The following is a 23229-nucleotide window of genomic DNA, read 5'->3' on the forward strand; positions in this document are numbered from 1 at the left end:
TGAAATTCTGCATTAGTTTAAAGAGGTCTGGCAAAAATAGAACTTAAGCTTTTGAATTTCTATGGTAAGTGACTTTAATGTTCAATAACTATTTGTTAAGGAGGTGAACCAGGGAACATGACCATGATACACTGATACACTATCTGGACTGGATCAACTTAATCACCGAAGTTACTGCCTTTACTTACATACTCTCCATAGGTGTCCTGTGTTGGGGGTGGCGGTGGAGGTCTGTATCCAGTTGGGGGGACACCTCTTGCTCTAGGAGTGAGAAGTCCTCTTCCCCGGCTCACTGGCCCTCGGGTGGAAAGGACTCCTCGCGGAGTGGGTGTCCCACGTGGTACCCCAACTGCAACAGGCCTGGTTGTGACTCCTCCTCTTCCCCTAAAAGCAAGATGATCAAATTAGCAGGATCTGTCATACTCTTTAACACGTTATTCTTCATACATTGATATCTCAGATAAATCAAATAATTCTATGTTCTAGCCAACTCATCAAAGAGCTTACCAGCTATCCCCTTAACCCCGTCTTGCATTCCCCATAGGTGAAATTCTGCATTAGTTTAAAGAGGTCTGGCAAAAATAGAACTTAAGCTTTTGAATTTCTATGGTAAGTGACTTTAATGTTCAATAACTATTTGCTAAGTTAAGTCTACGTCTGTAAAATGTAGTAAGGATAACACAGACAAAGTAAATCATAGCAAATAAACATGTATCTAGACAGCTAGCAATACAGTATGGGAATATCTAAGGCAGAGCTCTGACTTCTGGGAGGCCACATGAATGATGCCATTCCAGAATGGCAGCCAATGTGATCCCAATGCTTGAGTGGGTCCTATCTTGTTCATCTATGGATAAGGAATCTGAGACTCAGAGAGAGCTTAAAATTGCCAGGAATACATGCAGAGCAAAGAAAGGATTCAAAATGTATGTCACACTCCACACATGGCTAACACACAAAAGATTGAGGGAACAGAAGCAGGCATCTGTGAGGGGTCTGCAGTTTCTAGGTCAACCCTCCACAGCAACCTCCAAATGTGTAGTGAAAGCCAGAGGCAAGGGTATACTTGCTGGAGGGCACCCCATTCAAGTTGCTCCCCAAGTCTCTCTTCTGGGGTCTCCCGGGTCACAGCTGAGTCAGGCAGAGAACAAAAGACTATGATTTAACTTCAGATCCTTATCCTGAAGTGGCAAAGGTAAAGCAATGCTAGAAGATTCTATAAGCCAATTTGTTCTACTCTGAGACTCCAAAGTGGTCCCCCAAGGCACATGCCCTTCAAACTTATGCCATGAGGTAAGAAATATGTGAACAAGAGGAAATTCTAGGTGGTCACTGCTGAATGATTTCCACATATGCCTTCAACTAGGAACACGAGAGCTTCCATCAATTTACCATGTAACAGGGAAAAAAAGAAGATGTAGACAAGATAACTTCAGTTTGATAGACATGAGTAAACAACACATGGTGATAAGAACCAGCTTCTGGGGAGCTACCCAAAGATCCTGTAATACAATAGAACTGCAACACAGGAAGCTTTTAAAAAATTGTTTGTCATTTTTGATACATGGTCTCACTATGTAGCCCTGGCACAGATCAGCCTAGCTTCTGAGATTACAAGTTTGAGACCTTGATCTCATTCAGGAACTAAACAGGCTTTCTTCATCATAAAGAAAATCAAGATAAATTTGAGTCACAACCATCAACTGGGAATAGTTTTACATGAATGGAAGCTTTAACTAATCATGGTTTACACATGCAGATAAAGGGGTTTCTCAAACTCGAACATTCTAGAATACAGAAAGTATGTCTCTTCCGTACCTCCTGGCAACATTGCCACCTTCATGGAAAGAGTAGCAAATTATAATCTACTAGTGATTTAAAGAACACTAAGGTTTCAAACACTGTCACTGGGCATACTCCATCATGACATTCTCTAGTCAGTGGAGACTCGTTTTGAGCTACTATTTGAACATGTGATATGTAAGAGCTATTAATTAGTATGATGAATTTTATTATATACTTGTATAATATAATAAATATGAGACTATGTGTTTTTGTGTAGTAAATCTACTTGCATAAGGTTATGTATCTGTCACTCACAAGAACATTTACAGACTTATATTCCAATATGGTGATACCTATTTCTGTATCCACAGGTGGTCAGGCTAATTTCCTAAATGATGGTTAGTGGCAGGAATCCATTAAATGTGGTCGGTATACACTTGTACAAACTAAAGAACAGAACTTTCTGCATGCTTAAGGTATATTGCAGTGCATGTTCTACTATTACAGGAGAGGCAGCACAATAGCTTGTTTATATCACTGTTACCATGGTTACTAGGCTATAGGATTTGTTTTAGCTGCATTATAATCTAGTAAGTCCAATCTCCCATGTTGCAGGACTGCATCTCCCATCGACATCACTGACAGCACAGGAATCTCCATTCAGGGAGGCTGTTTCTTATCTGTCCACACATGCTATTTCCTTTGGAAGAAAGATATGAACAAGACATTCCGGTCCACAAAGGGAACTCTATATCTGTACAAGTGTAACACTCAGCCTAAAACACAATACCTGGCCCCCATACAGGGAAACATACAGCAGAAGGTGGTAACATACAGGCATTATAAGTTTGAAAACTTTCAAAATTACCTACTGAACATACTTTGACAAGTGACATAGTTTGGGAAAACCTGTAGCTCCCATCACATGAAGATAAAACTAGCATAGCAACTGCAGTAGGACGCTGTCTTAATCATGGGAGCCTGTGCAGGTAATGTGAACTGCACATAAAGGCCTGACGGAACCTAAGCAGGCCTCCGTACACTCACACGCCCTTTTCAAAAGCGAGAGAAGAGGATGTGACTGTGTAAAGGAGGAGGGATCAGACACAGATCATAAAACCCTGCAGCCACCAGAACAGAAAGAAGTGACACGGGCAGGATTTACCCCTTTCCAGAACCTCACCCTTGGCTTAATGACACTGAGTTTGGACATCTGGTTTCTGTTTCTGTGAGGAAAGAAAAGAAAAAAAAGAAAATTCTACCTAAAAGATAGCAGATCTCTGGCAGCCGGTCATGGCAGCTACAAGTAAGTAGCTAATTTCAAGCAAGACCAACAAGTGGCAATGAAGATTCCCACTAGACTTTTGCATAGCAGCCCTTAGCTCTTTCTTCTTAGGACCCGAGGTACCTGTGCCTACCTACAACACAGAAGCACAAACAGCTACTGACCAGCACACTCTAAGGAACACCCCCAAATGAACTTGAAGATATAAAATAACTGCGATTTTAAATTTCAACACATAATGTATCTGAAAAATAAATTTCTACATAGTTGCCAGCTTAACAGAGAAGTTGAAATTACTAGCTGGGTGGTGGAGTAGACTGTAATCCCAGAATTCAGGAAACATAGGAAATCACTGTCCCCAAAAATAGTTTCATAACAAAAAGATTAGCCTCTTTCTCTCAAATGTTAAGATAGCCATCTCAGATTTCTCTTATTTCTTTGAAACATTTTTTCCTATTATAAACTAATCATCAATTCAAAGACAGAAATATAATCTTTGTGTCCACATGCTAGCTCAGTAGTTTTCATCAGTCCCAGGTTATGGATAGTGGACACAAGGCAGAGGCATTCAGAGGGCCTCACACTGCCTGACAGTATGCTCAGCACTGGTGGGGAACAACCTAATAGGGGGCAGTCAGTACATGCAGAGGGTATCCGCTTCTGGTGCCACTGCTACATAAGGGCTTAACATCAAGCTCCATCTCTGGGAATTGGAGGATCTGTGCTGGGGAGAACAGCAGTGTGGCAACAACCACTAGCCAGGAAGGCATGCAGGATGTATGCAAGCTTAAGTTCAACTTTCTCACACCAAAGTCAGTCTCCTGACTATGACATCACAGTGTCTGAATGCAGATTTGTACAGATATACTGACAACTATTTCCATCTATTAATGACAGCAACATTCAAACTACTGCCATGGTCTCCAACCTAAAACAAAAAGTAATTATACCTACCTGGTTATTGCTGGTGTTGTTACACCTCTTGTACGCAAAGTAGATTTTCCTCGAACCACTGGAACATCTGCATTTTCTGAACCTCCATTCAAATATGTTAATTCCTGGAGCTGCGCTTGCCTGATTTCATCATTATAGTCCTGCACAGAAAAGATATTGAAAATACAAAAGCACTTAGACTATAAAGTAAGCAGCTGTTTTTTTTTTTTTTAAAGAAAATGCAGTCAGGAAAGCTGTTAAAATATGAATTTAAAAGAGAAGCCCACTGTCTAAAATAACAGGTAAATCAATGTCTCTCCTTTTCTGATGCCTGATTTCCAGCTGAGACATCTGTGATGACACAGGGCCGCATAGCTGAGACGTGGACACTGCTACGCACAGCTCCATTCACTCCTAACTACTGAGCACCTACATATCGACTAACAGAAAAACCCGAGGGAGCTGGTCATAGCACATTCACATCAGGCAGACAGCAATGCACACATGCACGCACGCTTAACTTTTTCACACTTCTAAACTCCAGGACTTCCTGCCTGGGGAATAGTGGCAATTACAGCAGGAGGATCTTCCCAACTCAATCAAGATAACAAAGATTATTAAGTAATCCTAGCGCAGACCTGTTCAGAGGCCCATTAGAGGTAATTCTAAACCATGTCAAGTTGACAATTACCACTACCATTATGCAGCACAAACAAGAAAATCCCAGATTTATAAAAGTTGATTAAGCAATCTGATGCAGCAATGTCCACACCTTAAACTGAAACTACAACTCCATCCTGCTTCCGTCCACTTCGTAGCTATCCTCAGTTCCATGTGATAATCAACAAAGACACAGAATAAACAGATAAAACTGTATCATCACTGCTGTGCAATATTTACAAACAGGAAAGTCTAACTTAGCTGTCTAGTAGTCAAAGGAACTTCACTAGAGGGCCCATCTGCGGAAGAGAGACCACGTCATCAGAGGCGTGGCTCAAAGTTCCACACAGAAGGAGATAAAGGACTCAGAGAGTATTAAATTCCAGAAAACAGAGATACTAGCTAGGTCAGATGGTGCTCTAGGTCAGCCTGGAAAACAGGTAGAGTATCACAAAAATGAACAAACAAATAATAAAAAAGTACTATATGGACAAAGTATAAAGACAAAAGGGGACTAAAAGAAAAAGCAAAAACTAAATCATGTAAAGCCACAAGTCACTTTAAAGGTAACTTTCAATAATTAGAAGGAAAGCTGCTGAGACAATTTAACAATTTTGGGGGCATAAACTACAAATTTAGGTTTACTTTCTGGAGAGGACAAAACAAACCTTCGCACTGTAGGAGAGGCAGAGGAATGAGAAAGATCCAGGGTGTCACGTGAGTGCAGCCACACAGAGTCTAAGCATTACTATCAGTCAGGGAGCAGTCGGGTGCCTGGCTAACAGAAAAGCCACCGTGACCAGTGGGACGGATGGAGAAAGCGTACATGGACTCCATCTCAGTGAGATAGAGGGAAAGTGAAGGCAGGAGCGTTTCCTGACATTTGGCTACAAAACGGTACTCACTGACACAAGGCTTCGTAGGTTCAGAAACTGCAGGGGGACTTCAAACTGGAAAACCATGAGCACACGTCAGTGTGGAGGAGGAATTCAGGTGTGCATTGAAGTATTTATAAGCTGAGTTAAAATTCTGAAATAAACAGTACATTTACAAGCAAAACTATGTCTTTTCTCCCTGGCTTTCTCCAAGTACAAAGCAAAAAATAGTAGATTCCATGGAACAAAAGAATCCCATGAGCACTGCCAAGAAGAAAGCTACGAAAAACCAGCTGAAGGAGGGGACACACTGAAATGAAAGCCACTGCTGTTGCAGACAGGGGCGGGGCTACACACAGAAATCCTCTCCCAAAACTATCTGTGCCTCAGAGTGGTCATCCGCATCTTTCCATTGTTCCCAACTGTCTAAAATAAGACTGCTAATATCCTATCAGCCATTTTGCTAAAAATGTGTGAAGATTAATAAATAATTTGCAAAGCATATTCTAAATAAAATGTGCTAGAAAAATGCTAATACTCGCCCTTTGGAAAACTGTGGGAGGTGAGATAGTTGTAGATGGCTAAAAATAGATCTGATTAAAAGATCAGGACTGAAACACTGTTTAGACATCAGTAAAAATTTGGGAAAGTCAGGTTAAAATCATTTGCCCTAAGTAAGATTAAATGTTTATAAGAGTCCACGTTAAACATTAGCTTTGCAAAACTATTTTAAAATACAGATACCAAATGACTGGATGTATGACTACATGTTTTTTAAGGCAGTTTAAAAAGATTTGGTTGGTTTACACTTGTAATATCAGATGGGCAGGAGTGACAGATACATCAGTGGTGGTTTATGGACTCAAAACTTTAACTCTCCAGGGGAAAATAAAACCGCTGAACCAGTTACAAGTGCATCACTAGTCAAGAGTAGAAAGGGATTGGAACTGTAGTTCCCTCCCCTCCCCCTCTGTGTCCAGTCATCACATGACTTTTCTACCCAGTGAATTTCACGTGCCATGTGAACCTGGAGAATGGGGAAAGTTTCTAAATGACTCATTAAAAGTACGCTACAGCACTGACTGGAGGGCTGCCAACCCCCGGGCCTGAGGACCTGAGTTCAATCCCTGGTACCCCATATGGTGGAAGGAGAGAAATGACTCTCGCAAGTTGTCCTATGACATTCAAAAGCTGAAGCACGTGCACTGCACAACAGTTAACAGTAACATTGGAATTCAGTGTCTTCTCAGACAAAAAAAAAAATACTATTCATAATTATTTCCCAAAATAGCACAATATTTATGTTTAAGGTTTTCTTGGGATCATTGCTGATATTATAACTTTAGGAAATAACTTTGACTCTCATTATTTGAAGACCAGCTAAATAAACTTAGAAATGTGCACACAATGTAATACAAATATATTTTTAAAAAAAACAGTATCATGAAACCTCACCGAAACAAATATGCAAAATCACATAAATTTGAAGAAACAAAAAATAGTGAGTAGAGATGGTATATTTTAGATACTGAGGAAAGCGTCTCTATGAAGAACAGTCCAAGTAAAACGGCTCAAAGACACCATTTAAGGAGTCTGAGAAGGGATTCAAGCAATACAATAAGATGAAAATACAATAAAATCACTCATGAAAAATTGCTAGGTTGCAGGTGAGAAAAGAAGAGTCTGAGGCATGTTCACCTGGGGATGACATCACTCCTCCATTTCAGCCAGAGCATGAAGAACCCATAGCTCTGAAGAGGAATAAAGAAAGGGTAAAGCACTCCTTGCCAGCAGTAACATGGCCACTGCAGTCAGAACTTATGTAGTAAATAAATGAGGAAGAACAACAGGTCAGCAAGCCTGACATGGCTACCATCTAGGCAAGCAACACACTGGTTCACCAGGGGGTAACAAAATAGAGCCCAGGAAAGAGAAGGCAAGACCTGGATAAGCCGTGTGCACACTTGCCTCACAGGAGTCTGTGCAGAGGAGACATCAAAGACTCCCAGCAGGAAGGAAACACAAGGTAGACATGAAAATGAACCATGCTGGAGTCCATAAAGCATAGCAACAGGAAAATCAATTTAAAACAGGCTCTGAGCACACATCCCTTGGCCAACCATTGGTGACAGCTAAACCACGTAGACACACAGCATGTTCTCTTCTGGAGGGACAGAAAAAAAAATAAAAACAAAAGAGAAAGACATAAACACACCTAAAAGCATGAAGGGCGCAGAGCCCAGGGATTTAGTTCAACATAATTATAGGAGAAATGGAAGACAGAATGCCAGCAACAGCAGCTTTTTGGAAGCCAAGTACGCAAAATTAAGATTTTCTGTGGTACGTTATCTAAACTCAAAAACAACAGATAAAGAGACGTGCAAAGAAAATGTGAACAATTCTTGTAGAGGAAAAGCAGGCAAAGGCAACCGTAAAAGAAGAGATGAAAAAGTAAAGCCACTGCTGGCAAAATCCCCAGAGAAGCTGCTCAGCAGAACTGGGATAGTGCAACTAGGGAACCTGAAAGCAGGCCATTTAAATAACCTCACCTGAACAACAGAAAGGGAGAAGAAAAACAAGCCTGCAGCTACAGGACAGGAACAGACAAGAAAGCATGGACTGACTGGTAGGTGGGTCATTCAAGGTGGAGCAGAGAAAGAAAAACTCAAAGAAATAACAACTGAAAACATCCCACATGTAAAGAAAAATATAAACCTAGAGATCGACAGAGCTTACCCATCACAATCACGACAGACGTGATAGCCACCACGTTCGAAGCCAAACTGTACACACAGCAAGAGAACAAGGTGTCAAGGACAGAAGCAAAGTGACTCCTGGAAGTAAGGGGCCACAAAGCATACAGAGGAATGGCCAAAGAACTGTGGGCACAAACTGCCAACCAAGATTATAAAGCCTACTCTCCACTAAGTAGGGCAGGTAAACTCATTCTCAGAAAATCAAAAAGGAAGCAGGTCTACTTTATCAGAAAGACTAAAGTTAGTTCTTCAAACTCAAACCTAGGGCAGCTCCATTCTCATGGAAAGTAACACTGAAAACGACAAGGGTAAAAGCACTTCAATCAGCCAGTCTTTCCTGGTTACCGGCATCGAACTTTAACAAACTAATAGGAAACCATATTTTGCAATAAGTGAAGCGGACGATATATGAAGATGGAGTGAACGCAAACTTGACCTTACAGACTGACCAGTGTGATGTGCTTCTCTCAGAATAAAGGAGGGAAAACCACAGGGTCTTTTGATCTCAGTAGCAGTAGACGGAAGACTGGGGAGCGAAGTGGGGGTGGGTGACACACACAGAGACAAAAGACACCACGGAAACATCACAGGCACCTGGTGATCTTCAGCAACAGTGTGATAGGTATGTCACAGAAGAATCCTAATAATTCAGATAACTAGGATTTTATTTAATTGCCCTCTATTTTTTTAATGCCTCTATTTTTTCAAAACACTCTCTAGAAATAGTAAAACTCCCAGCAAGGTCAAAGAGTAAAATCAATATGAAGAAGACCAATTGTACCTATAAATAAATGTTCCATTCCCAACACTATCAAGAAACATAAAATATTTGGAAATGAGGCTAGAGAAATGGCTCAGCAATTTGAGTATTTGTTGTTCTTGCAGGGGACCAGGGTTTGATTCCCAGCACCCACACAAAAACTCACAACCTTCTGTAACTGGAGTTCCAGAGAACCCAACACCTTCTTCTGGCTTCTGTGTGCACTGCACACATAATAATATAGACATGCAGGCAAAACACTCATACACATAAAATAAAAATAAATCTGTTAATATTTGAACATGGTCTTTACAAAATAAGGCAGGATTGTACTCTGAAAAAAAACTACTTCTGACTTTAAAAAATATTGTTTTTGAAAATGAGAAGTATTTCATACTCATAGAAAAGAAGACACAAAGTTAAAATTAACTCCCAACTCATCTACAGATTCAACAAAACATCTAGCAGAATCCTTGCTAAACACTGTAGAAGTTGGAAGCTGATCCTAAAGCAAACTTGGAAATGCAAAGGAGCCCAGACAACTGTGAGAAAGGACAGCAAACCATGGCGCCTGTCACACCTGCACTGGAGAGAAGACACAACTGACATCACAGAGACAGAGGGTTTAGGGTAAGCCTGCGCTAACCTTACTGAGAGATTAAAAAAAAAAAAAAGGAGGAAATCAACACAAAGTTGGATAATTACATAGCCAGATTTCAAAGTTCATAGAAAGGATGAAGGAAAAGTGTGCAACTGGATTGGAGCAGGCTGACTATAAATCAATGGGGCAGAACTGAGAGTCCCAAATACAAATCGTGCTAGGAAATTCAACAGAGGAACAACAGAAAAGGTCAAATTTAGATTCTAATCTCATACCATACACAAAACTAATACAAAGTGATTTAAATGGAAAAAATCTTATGAGGTGTTCTTGTTTTGTTCTGTTTTGTTTTTTTTGGACAGCATCTCACTATGTAGCCCTAGCTGGCCTGGAAATTGGTATGAAGGTCAGGCTAGAGTCGAACTAACAGAAACCTTTCTGCAACCCAAATGAAGAGTTTAAAGGGGCATACTATCACACCTGGCAGAAAGATCCTTAAACGAAATACTATTAAACATGTATAAAGAGAGAGCAGAAGATACTAGTAACTTTGCTTTGACAGACAGTTTTTTAGCCAGTCCAGATTCCGGGTTAGAAAAATAAGACCCTACCTCCTGATGGAGGACTATAAAGGCCATGGGATGTACCAACGCAGCCATCTATGGAAGAAGGAGTCCGCCCTATATGCCACAGTTGCAGTTTTTGTCATCTATGTGAACAGACGGTTCCCAATGGCCTCTCTGTCAAACTACAAACTCTGGAGGGAAGGGAGTCTCATCACTGGCTTACAAGTGTCTCCCACTTCAACATAAATGTAATAATTGGTTCCTTGATAACATTTATGAACATGATCCACACTGGATGTTAACTCCATCTTCCAGCAGAGTCCAGCATTACTCAGCACAGTCTCACTGCAGACAGCTGCCTGGCAGATACGGTGACTTCTCTGCAGCATTTATCCATAGAGACAAGTTTAGCTTCTCATGAGCACACAAAAGGCTCTTTTCATGGCTATGGAAGGCAGGGATACATTCTGCTATAGAGAGGGAACGAGTAGCCTCCGACTACAATATTCCCTTTAACTCATCACTTTATGGCAGTCCCCAACAGAGCACACCCTGTAAGCCCTTGTGCTCTGAGCATCACCACAGGCATGTCTGCATGCTATACTCAACCATCCACTAAGGTTTCTATTTTCGCCTAAATGACAAATTCCTAGGGACTGCTTTTATTTAAGTCTGCATGTCCCATACCACTCACAGACTAGGCATATGAAGGACATTAATGACTAAGGGACAGCATGGAATTTATGTGGTATTTTCAGGATCACATAAAAACTTACCTTGGAGTCCCAAAATCTGAATTAATGATTCTGTTCTTCCAATATTTTAGTCTTATAAGCTTGATAGCAATATTTAATTTGTCTAAAATTCCACTGTTTTAAAAAGAAGCACCGTGAGGTCTACGATACAGGACACATAGGAAGTTCTTAAGAGGGACAGTTATATCAGTAACAACTAGGAATCAGATCATCGGGGCTTTGGGGAAAGACACAACCTTAAGATACAAGTCAATGAGCAGTGGAAAGTACTGACAGGGATGAGGAACTTCTTGATCTCTTCCAAGGCGTGTCCCATTCGGGCATAAGCTTCCGCTGGGGGAGCGAACACTTCGATGAGCACGTGCAAGTCGTCATTGAGGTGGAAGTATTTCGCTTCTCCACTTTTCCTCAGCTCTTCCTCCTAAAGAAAATCCCATTTAAAATGTGACATGTTGAAGTAGAAAAAACAAAGCAAAGCAAAAATTGCCCAAAACACATTTGACACATGCTTGTCATGGAAGACTCCGCAACAATTAGCAACCCAAGATGGTTTTAAATTACACATTTAAGCCTATGTTTCCCAGGTTCTCAGGAACCCTGGACAGGCAGCCTACCCTGCTGGGATAGTCTCCCTGTCTGATGTTGCACTTAGGGAATCACCTGCCCTTGCCACCTGCTGACTCCTGTCTGCTCCTGCCTGCCCCATTATCTACCCTAGCTACGTACATACCTCTGTTCTACTTGGATAAGTGCCCAGCTCACTTCTGCACTATTGATGCTCGTTGTATAATGGGGCTAACACCAAGCTTTCCCACAATTCAAAACATTCAAAAATGTTTCAACCTCACTTCATTCTTCCTGGTTTTCCCTCATTAGAAGGCGACTGCCAGAGAGCAGACCCTGTGTGCCCATCTTGCCTGATGGTTATGAAATGCTGGATTGTACTTTCATTTTTATCCCCAAATTCAGCTGGATTGTGAAGGACGCTGTGTGACTAATCACTGTGCAATCCAGAGTGAGTTCCAAAAAGTTGTCCCATGGCTTCATAATGAAGCGAAGTATTCTGCTTGCGGAAAGATGCAGACTTGACTGCATGATGTTGGGCAGGTGCCTTTATCTTCTCAGGAAGGATTTTAACATGGGCAGCACTAGCACACTGTCACCTCATGGGCCTGCTGAAGTCACACTCCTCAGGATAGCATCCAGCGTGCTATCTACAGCGGGACACACCTATGACACAGGTGATATGACTGACACCAATGAAGGCCCAACAGAGCACAGCACCACTGCAATTACAGGAGGGCAGCCACTGGCAGGTGTCAGCCTGACTGTAGCTTCAGCGGTGTAGCAAATAAATGAACGTAATGAGTTCTTGTTCAATTTGCTATAGTAGAACTTAATGTGATATTTTTTCAAGTGAGAGTTTTAAAACTAAGTAAGGGCTAGCTCCTCAGAAACAAACATGATTGAGAATTTATGCAGGCCAAAGTTAAAGTACTAAAAAGATCAAGTGCAATCAATAGCCAAGCGTTCCAGCAGGGAAGAGCTGGCTCCAGGCCAGCAAATGGGATACTGATGGTGCACACCTAAAGGGAAACCTGGTACTTAAACTATCAGCTGCGGTTGCTTTTGGTGAAATGTTTGTGAGGGTAACTGATGGACCACATGGTGGAGGATCAAGCATGACAAGGAGGAGGAGGAGGAAGAGAACGCTGCTAGGGTGAAGAGGAAGCTTTGAGAGGGCAAATACAGCATAGAGCTCGCTACGGTTTGGGTCCTGGGTGTCCCTCACAAGTCCATGTCTCCAGAAAGGAGACTGGGAGAGGTGTCTTGGAGCCAACTCTTCACATCACTGAAGTGTGCCTTGGAAGAAACAGCAGGTACCAATCCCATCCTCTCTCGTGCTTCCTGACCGTAAGTGGGTGTTTTTGCTGGCCTACACTCCACACATGATATGTAGTCTTGCTATAGATCCCCAAACAATGAGGTCAACCCATCATACAGTGGTACCCCAAAACTGGAGCAAGAATAAGCCCTTCCTCTTTTGTAAGCTGGTTATTTCAAGTGTTTGCTACAGTGATAGCAAGCTGCAAGCTAACACAGATGAGCCAAAAGTGCCCATGGAGGTTTTAATGCACATAGCCAAAAAAGGGCACTACATCCAACACAAAGATACATGATTCAGTCTCTATGGGATTCAGGTTGATAGCTGGATACCAGTAAAACCTGGGAACTGTATTGGGAGCATTTGAACAAAGATTCCAATTAAATACCCAGATGCCAAAACAAAACTGCGTCTTTCTCACCCAAGATGTCTATCTAGTTAGCATCTTCATTGCCTGAACCATGGAGGCAGCTCCTTGCAAGGAGAACATACTTGTCAAGGTTATTTCTCCCTCTTGTTACCTCCCCGCCTATGCTCACACTCCTGCTTGCTCCCTGGGTCTAGACAAACGGGGTATGGGTATATGATGATAGTCACATCCCTTGTCTTCTCAGGATCTAGAACACTTTTCTAGAGGGATGGGATGAGGATGTGATGTAATAAGAAAAACATCTCTGAAGAGATTGAGAATTAGCAGACCTGACTCTAGCACTGCTCCCCTAAGAGCCACCATGCACAGTAGGACATGGATCAAAGGACAAAGACTTCTGGTTCTATCTCACCAACAGGGGGTGGGTGGGGCGGAAAATGTACAATATATTCTCCTCCTCTAGTTACTCTGTGGCTTGACAGATTGATCAGCAAAATGCAGAACCACCAACATGTTAGGTGACGGATCCATGAGGTCAGAGACGAAAACGGGAGAACTGCCGAGCGGGTGGGACATGCTCTGGGACAGAGGTCTGAGCTTGTGAACAGGGTACCTGTACAGCAAATGCAGGGCAGACGCTCAGTGACAGGCATCAGGAGGAACCACAGGGGCAGATGTCTTGGTGCTCCCTTCTCCAGACAGCTCAGTGCTGCTCAGGTAATACACAAAGTCACCAGAGTGACAGGGCTGGGGTTATTCGTTATCACAACACAGATTCCTCTTTCTTGAGGATGACTGGTTACTGGCATTCTAAGGTGCCAAATGTGCCAGCAGCAGAGAACACCACAGCCTTATTAGACAGAATAATCTGAAAGAATCACTAGACTTTGATAGCAAGCTGGTGGTGTGAGGATCGCACTTACTGCATGGACAACCAGGCACAAACTATGACCGTGACTGCATACACAAGCATAACTGGGTGAGAGCTGCCTCCTCGCTTCTTCCCACACCTGCTGAGGTGTGATGTTAACAGGCCCACTAGGTTAGCTTCACACTGATGCATTCTACCCTAAACTTTTTGGGGTCCTGGAACCTCTATCTTAAACTTGGTATGAGTCTGATAGACATGTTTTCCACTTCCATTAGTGCTGCTCTCAGAGCCTCAAGGCTTCACTGTTTTAACCTAACAATGTTACTGATTCTTCTGGGTAATCCAGAGAATGGCCTAAGTTACCAAGCCTCAGTTTTATTACAGGTACATCAAAGAAAATACTATCATCTTTCATACTTCCTAAGGACAACATGGAATAAAGGCAGATTTCTTGTATTAGGATACAACATTTTCCCATAATTCCATTTGAGTGTCTACTTAGCTCTTAGACACTAGGCATTAACATTAACACGGCAGGTGACAGACAGACATGACAAACATAATAATACATGACCAACAAGGTCTCCATCATCTATGATCAATATTACCTTTGCCTTGTCTCTCATGGAACCTTTTCCAAGGATGGACATTTTTGTCAGCGTTTCTTCTTGTAAGCGCTTCAGAGAATTGCCACGCGGACCCAAAAGCTTCCCCACAAAGTTGAACTAGGAAAAACAAACCATCCATATTTGTAACATTCAAGTCTTAAAGTAGTTTACCAGCCTTGAACACTGGGAAACACTGCCAAACACCACTTATCACTAACAAGCATTATCTTCCTGCTACATAAATCATACTGTCATGTTTTCCACAAACCACATAAAGTGATACCAAAGATGTAAAGTTTAAAAAGAACCTTTGAACTAGCCATTTCAGTGACAGCAGTAATTACGAATTTCTTATCAACCACAACCAGGGTTAGGATGAACATCCAGGTGAGAAAAACGGTCCTGGAAGGGGACCCATGGGTTCCCGGGTTTGTCAGCACTTAAGAGTTTGTTCACCCAATGGATGGACTAATCCAGGTGAGTTCTCAGTGACTGACAGAGGAGTCACAACAGAGTAAGTTTTCCCAGAGTAAGCAGCTGTGAGAACTCAGGAATCATGGAATCAGAAAGCTATGGTTTCTTGGACAAGCAGAGAAGAAGAGAGTTAGTTACTGCACACAGGCTTAGACTGTTGTGCAAAGGACAAGAGGAAAGGAGCCACTCTTCCAGGGTCATCTGAGGACTGGGTGGTTTGGTGAGAATCAATCATTCTAACATAGTAAATAACATACATACAAGAAACACCTTGAACAAAGGCGTGCTAATGAGAAATGTGCAGTAAGTTTCTAAAGCTTTTCCATAATTGAGACAAATTACAAATATTTGTGTCGCAAACCAGAAACGCAAGCAGCTCACCATTTCTCTTTGGTAAGAATTCTAAGATCACATTCAGGACACTGACTACTGTCTTAGTGATCTATGCCATGGCTGTTGCTGTCTTACGGGAGGAACAACACTCAGCAGCTGATCTAACTATGGCAGTTCAAGTGACTTCCTTGAAATCAGAAAACTTCTAAAGTTGAAATGGCATTTTTCATACTCATTTTTAATTTTATGGGTCTTCAAAATTCAGTTTCATCTTCACATGGAATTATTCCTTACTTTTGAAATTTAAGTATATTTTATATAGTTTAAACTTTCAAAGGAATCACATGGCAGGGGTATCAGCCTCCTGATTCATTTGTGTCTGCCTGTTTTTTTCCATCCACTCTGCATCATCTTCTTACATGTATCTACTGTTTGGACAGTGAACCCCTGAGCTGGACCACTAAGTTTAGACAGTGGATCACCTGAGCTGGACCTCCAAGTTTCTATTATTTTTCCTCATTTGGCACTGTTGAAGAATGCAACTCTATTTCTTGTGTAATGTTGACTTTTTTATTTCCTTTTTAGAATGTCCAATTAATTAACAAGGTTTTCTCCTTTGAATTTTTTTTTTGATTTTCACAATTCCTCACTCACCCATTTCAAATCCATGAACTCCACTTATTGTTACATCCACCATCCCTCCATACACACGTGTGTGCACACAATCTGCTGAGTCCATTTGAAACTGCTCATATGTATGTGTGAAGACTGTGTTGAGAGCTGACCTTGGGATTGGATAACCTACCTTCTCCTTCCTCACAGGAGACGGACTCTTCCTCTCCCCGTAGCCACTGATAGTCTGTTATTTAATTCTTCATCTGGGGGTGGAACCTTGTGGGATTTCCCCAATGCAGGATAACATGTTAACGGGCACTGTCACTTTTCAAGTCCTGTTTACACAGCCATTTTTTGTTACTATTCCAAGTGTGCAGCTTCCCTGTCTTGTCTCTGAAACACTGCCTCACAGATAAGTCCTGGTCCACCCCATCTTTCTTCATGATCCCTGAGCATTAAGAAGAGAAGCTGCATTATCGATGTGCCCGCTGAAGCTGGGCTCCCAAGTCATTTACTCCCTCCTTTTTGACCAGTTGTGGATCTCTGTAGAGGCCCCCATGTACTGCAAACAGCTTCCTAGTTGAAGGGTGAGAGCCACGTATGTATGGGTGAACGGATAAGTATTTAGGATGCAGTTAGAAAGTTATACTGGCTTGTTTAGGAAAGCAGCAGCAGCAGGTCCTCCTCTAGGGTCCATGACCACACCAACCATAGGTAACAGTTGGGTAGGGTTACAGTAACAAGCAACAATTACTTTCTATGTCGAGTCTAACTGCATTTCTTGCTATATAAACTAAACTGTTTGAAAACATTTCCTTGGATGCTTGGTACTGGAGAACATACTTTATTCAGCTCTGAAATCTCCACCCCAAGGCCCTTTCCTAACCCTCCATGCTGTGCCAGAAAAAATCTAACCCTAAAGTGAACAAAGTGTGTGGGGGAAGGGGGAAGCAATAAAAGTAATAACCTTAGGATCAGGAACCTGAGCACCTGCCATCTTTTGTTGTTATGTTGGGAAAGGCACATCTAAATCAATAAAGCTGTAAGAACACCCTTTGGACAAGAAGGGAAAAAAAAGGACTTCAGAACACGTAGGTCCTGTCCCTGGGGCTGATGCTCAGAGGGAGAGCACTTGCTTAGAATGCAAAAGGTCTTGGATCTGATCACTGACAGCACAAAACAAACAAAAATGTAAAAACCGTAAGTGTGCTTCCAATTGAGTCCTTCTGCTATCTCTGAGCTCCTTCAGGCTGTGCCTTGCCTTGAGTGACTCCACTGTGGATGCACATGCTCAGAGTTACTCTACATCTTGCTATGGCAGCAACAACTATCTTCTGTGCAGAGCAAACCAAACCACCGTGCAGACCAATAGCTATAGTATTCACACAAGTAAGGCATTACTACCTATAACTTACCAAACATAACCAGAAATCACGCACACACGGACATATTAAAACCATACCAGAAAACTCAAACCTGAATACACCAGACCAATGGATGCAAGATCATGAAAGAGAATACCTTAGTATCTGCCTTTTGTCATTTATGTTGAGAAAGTCATATTTTTCTGCACCTATAATCAATCTTTCAATCTTCTACATCTACATAGAAGAGATGAACAGAGTTTCAAAAGTTTTCTCCTAGACTCCACAATTGCTCACATGTGTTTCTCTTCTGGACTTCACAACTGCTCATACGTGTGTTCATACACACACACACACACACACACACACACACACACACACACACACACAATAAAAATTTAATTTAAAAAAAAGACTTAAAGTGCTAGAGAGGTAAGAGCACTGGTTGCTCTTCTGGAGGTCCTGAATTCAATTCCCAGCACCCACACGGTGGCTTACAACCATCTATAATAGGACCTGATGCCCATGCACAGCACTCGTATATTAAAAAAAATTTTAAAAAGACTCAAAAATACTTACAGGCACACAGTAATGATATGTCTGTGCTAGGGGAGCACAGGAGGAGCCATCTACCCCAGCAGACCATCCAAACACGCATCCTTCTCACCATGTCCATTTTGTTCACATCCTCAGCAATGTTCACCTGGTCCCCTACAGACACTTGTCCTGGCATCTGTCAGCTCTGTGTTTGCCTTCAGTAACCTCGAGCCCTGTCTCTTCTTCAACAATCCCTCTGTCATTCTGCAACATCAGTACACATCACTGTACAGAGTCTAAAGTTAGCATTAGGAATGGGCACTGGAATAAAGAGCTTAGGGTCACCAGGGACCACACAGTCACACAAATGGGACTGCTTGGTGAACTGACGCTGACAACAGGGACCAGCTTGTGAGCTCACTGTCACTGGGCAGTTTCATACATACAAAATTGAGTGGAAAAAATACAAACCCAAATTAATACTCAACTTCTATCAGTAACCACTGGGGCCTTAAATACAATCAAGCATATAATACACCACAGGGACAGATGGCAGGACCCAAATTTCTGGACTATAAGTGCTAACAGACCAAGAGTGTCTTCTACTCAAGGACGTTATAAAATTTTAATGTGCATTTAAAATTCTTAAAAAGAATATATATCCCAGGACAATATAAAACAATTGAGGTACAGATCAAACAATGTTAACATATTCTCTAGAGAAGAAGCTGAATTATGTTAAAGAAAAAGAGGCTTCGGGTAATTTTTTGGTGTTTGAATATAATATAAAGTACACATTAAAAACTAATTTGAGAAAGCAATAGACTAAGAAGCAGGTGAAGCAGGCCCACGGATGGGGGTATTTCACAGGAATGGCCACCATCAGCACCTTCAGCACATCACTTCAGGCGAGCCCAGGCCCCTATACCTCCCATGTATGAAGGTTTATAAAAATGCACATTTACATCTTTAAAATACCACTGCTGCGCTACCACTGGTTGAAAAAAAATCAATGAAGAAAATGGGTGTGGGACTCAGCAGAATATCCTGGATGCAGAGACAATTTCAGCTGAGGAAAGTGTTCTCACGACATTCCCAAGTCACCTCCATCACTCCTTCAGATTCTGGCCACCACCTCTCTGACATTAATTCAGCCTTCAGCCTCTATTATTTAATGAGATGACTGCTTTCCACCGTTAACATTATAAATTCTCTTAGACTATGCAAAACCTACTTCGATTTCCTATCTTTCCTGCATAATAGCTTCTCAGTAAATACTTAAGAAATTAAAGCTTCTTTGCCCCTCAAATCTAATGGTGCCACTCAACAGTTTATGTCAACTTTCTTTGCTTCTGAGATTATTGCAACATATTTAAGCTGCCAATAAATGCTATTATTTCAATGTCTTACTTTTTCTAGCAAATATAACTATTATTTGTGGTAAAGTACACCACTGTTCCATCGAGTATTGCTTTTAACAGGGGATTCGCAAATGGTAGAGAACCCACTGTACTCAGACATTACCAAACCTTTAAAAAAAAAATCAATGGGGATTACAAGTAATTTCTCCAGATTCTATGAGCAAGGAGGCAAAGATGTGGGCAGTGACTGACATGCAGGTGACACACACTTAGAGATCCTAGCTTACATACTTATCATCATCATTCAATCACAGTTGAATTTGCCAGTGGAAGATGTATGTAAGATAGCTGGAAAACATTAATTCAGAAAATCAAAGATCATACTAGGTTAGAAAGCAGGGGATTAACCAGAGGATTTAAAGTCAAAGGCAAGAAGTAGATGTGGATAAGAGGCTCTTACTCCGGTGTGGGTGAGGGACAAGACTGAGAGAAGGGAAGATGAAGAGAGTCGAAAATAGGGTGGCGGCTAATGAAGGGGTAGCAAGCAGGCAAAAACTACATCCTGGGCTGGGGACAGACTCTTAAATAAACTGCAGTACTTGTTTACTGTAATAAAGAAAACAAAACAAGAGGAAAAGATCCAAAACAGTCACGAGCACCTACAGGCTCAGTTTCGGCCATCAAGTCTGTCTACATTGCATCCAAATGGAAGAGCCAACAGGTGTATGGCAGGACATTTAGAGAACAAGCGACAGGCTCGGGGCTGATGGACACAAGAGCAGCATACAAGACAAAGTCACACTGGCCCCTAACGCCAACTCTTCTTCCCACTCTGCAAACAGGCTTCTGAGCATACATACTTCATGCACCTTTTAACAGCAGTGCAGTCATACGTATTACTTGTTTGCGTGAACGTTCAGGATTTTGTTTATGGTAGACATTACAGTGTGAAAAAGGGAGTCACGTGATGCAGATATGCTGCTTCTCCTCTCTCCTTCTCCACCTGTGCGTCTGCTTCTGGGTCCCACAGTGGGAGCTTCCCTGCTCTGCTCTGTCACCCCAGCCCCCCAGGATGGATGGAACCTTTGCAGCTGTGGCTCCAATCCTCACTCCCTACAGCCCTGTGGAACGGGTATTCCATCAGAGCACTGCAAATTCTAATGCAGATGCTGATCCCATCAGCATCTTAATGAGAGGCCTGTGGTCCCAACTTCACTGCTTTAGCCACAACTGCCAAGGATAGAAACCACCAAAATGCCCATCAGGGAATACAGAATTTAAAAAGTGAGATATATACAGAATGGGACATGGTGACACAATAAAAAAAAAAATCACATCACTGTGACAACATAGACTACTAGAAAGAGATTTATGCTAAATAAAATACACCAGCTACAGAGACACAAACCCCATGACCTGTGTGGTCTCTAAAAGAGGTTGAGTACAGAAAGAGTGGGTAGGAAGGGGAGGGCAAAGCAGGGGCGATGCTGATAAGTTTTGGATAACCAGGAGGAATTAGTTTGTGTGATCAACTGTATAGCAAGGTGATACCAATGCATGTATCAAAATGTTAGAAGTCAGGATTTTTCATGTTACAACAGAGAAATGATAGTGTTTAAAGTGAGGGCCAATTTGCTGCATGTGATCATAGATAGCACTGTATTCCCACGCATTTTCAGGAACCACACTGTATGAGTGGGGGTGAAGGACCACAGGGGGCCTGCTCAAGCTGGGGCTCATCATCAGGTCCCAAAACATATTCATAAAAACTGCGCTGTTCCCCACAAATAAACTAACCCCCAGACAAAGTAATAGAGATCATTAACTACAAATGGTACCATCTTATTTCTACAGGGAAACTGTCACTGTCAGTTTTACACCTAAAACAAGAGTTTCACATAAATCCTCTGGGGAAGAAGCTGCCTCTGAAAATCGCAACCTTTCATGTATTCACGCGTTATATATTCACCACATACACACACTAGACCAACAACTTCCATGGGGTAAACTACTGAATAGCTGGATCTGAAACTGCCTGTAATCCACTCCAAGGGAGAAAAAAAAAGGAAGAAGTCAGTAAACATTAAGACCTGTCTTAATGCATCCCCTTCAACACGAGATTGCTTGGGCCATGCTTCCTGAAACAGAACCCCACATCCTCTAAGAGAGCTCAAGCCACTCTAGTCTAGAAAAGTATGCAGTCCCTCTAGCTTCAGTAGACCCTATACTCTCACCCTTAACTAATTCCTTCATGTCTTCTATTCAGATCTGCGTATCTGGTGGAAATAATATTTATGAGCAAATGAAATAAATGACTTGTAATTTCCAATGCATCTGATCTACATCCATGCTCAGTACCTGGAGGAAACACCAAATGTCAGCATGGCTTACTTGTGATCCTGGCACGGATGACCTTCCTCAAAGCAACACTCTATAAATGAGCCCAGGTGACCCTCTTGTCCTCTGACCACCTGTATTCCCCACTCACGTGAGCTTGGGACGGTGACTGAATTGCGATAGTTTTCCCATAACAAATTCAGCTCAGGAAAGACCCTCAAATGTCAGTCACAAAACCAGTGCCAGGAGAAAATAATTCATTAAGTTTAAGGCTCTTTATAAACTAGAATTCCACACCCAACAGTTCTCTCTTGCTGCAGAAGCTCAAAGCCTGCAGCCAGTATCAACTCCATAAGGAACTGCACTGTCCCTACAGCTACTACTGCAAGGGACAGTCTTCTACTCTCCTCTAGTGGAGAGCTAACTGACACTAGCAGCTCTACACACATTCATACAAAGCTGCTTGCAGAGGGTGGCTAGGAGACGCTGATGGGAGGCACCCAGCCTGCCACAGACACTCTAAACAAATGCACTGTGCCTAAATCTGTTATTCACAGAAATTACATATCTTCCTATCTCAAAGTTGATACTGAAAAGGAATATTAATTTTAAGATACTATATTTATGTATTACTCTACACAAGAACTCATATATAACAAAGTATCAATTTCAAAGTTATTATCATGTACCCAAATATTATTAAAAGGAGTTGCTGTGTCTGCTTATCATCCTATCCATCCTATGTGCCATTTTTGCTTAGTAACGTCCACACTTTCTATTTATATAAAAATGTATCTGCCGAACTCTGTAAAGAGTAAAGCTGGTCACAGTGTGAAACCTACAGGCGTCAACCATAAACTGTCTGTGTCTGAACAAAAAAAATCAAAGTCGACTATTGTGAGCCCTGGAAAGCAACAGAAAACAGGCACATTCTGAAAGAAGAAACCCCGAAAGGGTTAGAACAGAAGATCTGAGAAGATCTCAGGCTGCCTGTTACCATATACTCTGGCTTTAGATGCAAAGTCAAGCTTTAAAAAAAAAAAAAAGAGTTCATTTCTTATTAATTACAGTCTGAATAGAATCTGGCTAATTAGCTACTAACAAGACATCAGTGTAGTTCAGAGAATTGTAACAGAGCTGAGCCTTGCCAGAATGGACATTCATAATGTCTGGGATAGAATCTAAAATTACTCAACACGACAGACAGCACAACTCTTCAAGTTAAGAGAGTGCTAACCTAATCTAATGACAAGACCAAGACTTCAGAACTAACCTACCAAGAGTTCCAAGCATCTGCTTGAATTGATGGTGTAAAGGAAGCTAGCATCTGAAGGGCTGGAGACCTGACTGTGAGCCCCAAAAGCCAGGTAAAGCTAGGTGCAGAAGCATCCATCTGCAATCCCCAGAGACAGGAAGCTGAGACAGAAGAATCCCCAGCAGCTGTGGGCCAGCTAGTTGAAGTAAGCAGCTGGGACCAACCACAAGAGCCAGTCTGTCT

At 41.9% G+C, this 23229-nt stretch overlaps 1 protein-coding gene across 3 annotated transcripts in view; it reads right to left on the minus strand.

Annotated features, from left to right (window-relative positions):
* Window positions 1–23229, minus strand: part of Khdrbs3 (KH RNA binding domain containing, signal transduction associated 3) — a 141334-nt gene that overhangs the window by 62473 nt on the left and 55632 nt on the right. For all 3 annotated transcript variants that reach the window (XR_001229065.2, XM_005354528.1, XM_026782743.1), the window contains exons 3-6: window positions 14711–14827; window positions 11251–11397; window positions 4025–4164; window positions 189–384 (exon numbers count right to left, since the gene is read on the minus strand). Coding sequence is in view for 2 of the 3 variants with exons in the window: in XM_005354528.1 (XP_005354585.1) it covers window positions 189–384; window positions 4025–4164; window positions 11251–11397; window positions 14711–14827 (600 nt within the window). In the remaining variant the exon portion in view is untranslated. The remainder of the gene's footprint in view (window positions 1–188; window positions 385–4024; window positions 4165–11250; window positions 11398–14710; window positions 14828–23229) is intronic.

The sequence above is a fragment of the Microtus ochrogaster genome, chromosome 15 (assembly GCF_000317375.1).
Source record: "Microtus ochrogaster isolate Prairie Vole_2 chromosome 15, MicOch1.0, whole genome shotgun sequence".
Classification (NCBI taxonomy): Eukaryota; Metazoa; Chordata; class Mammalia; order Rodentia; family Cricetidae; genus Microtus; species Microtus ochrogaster.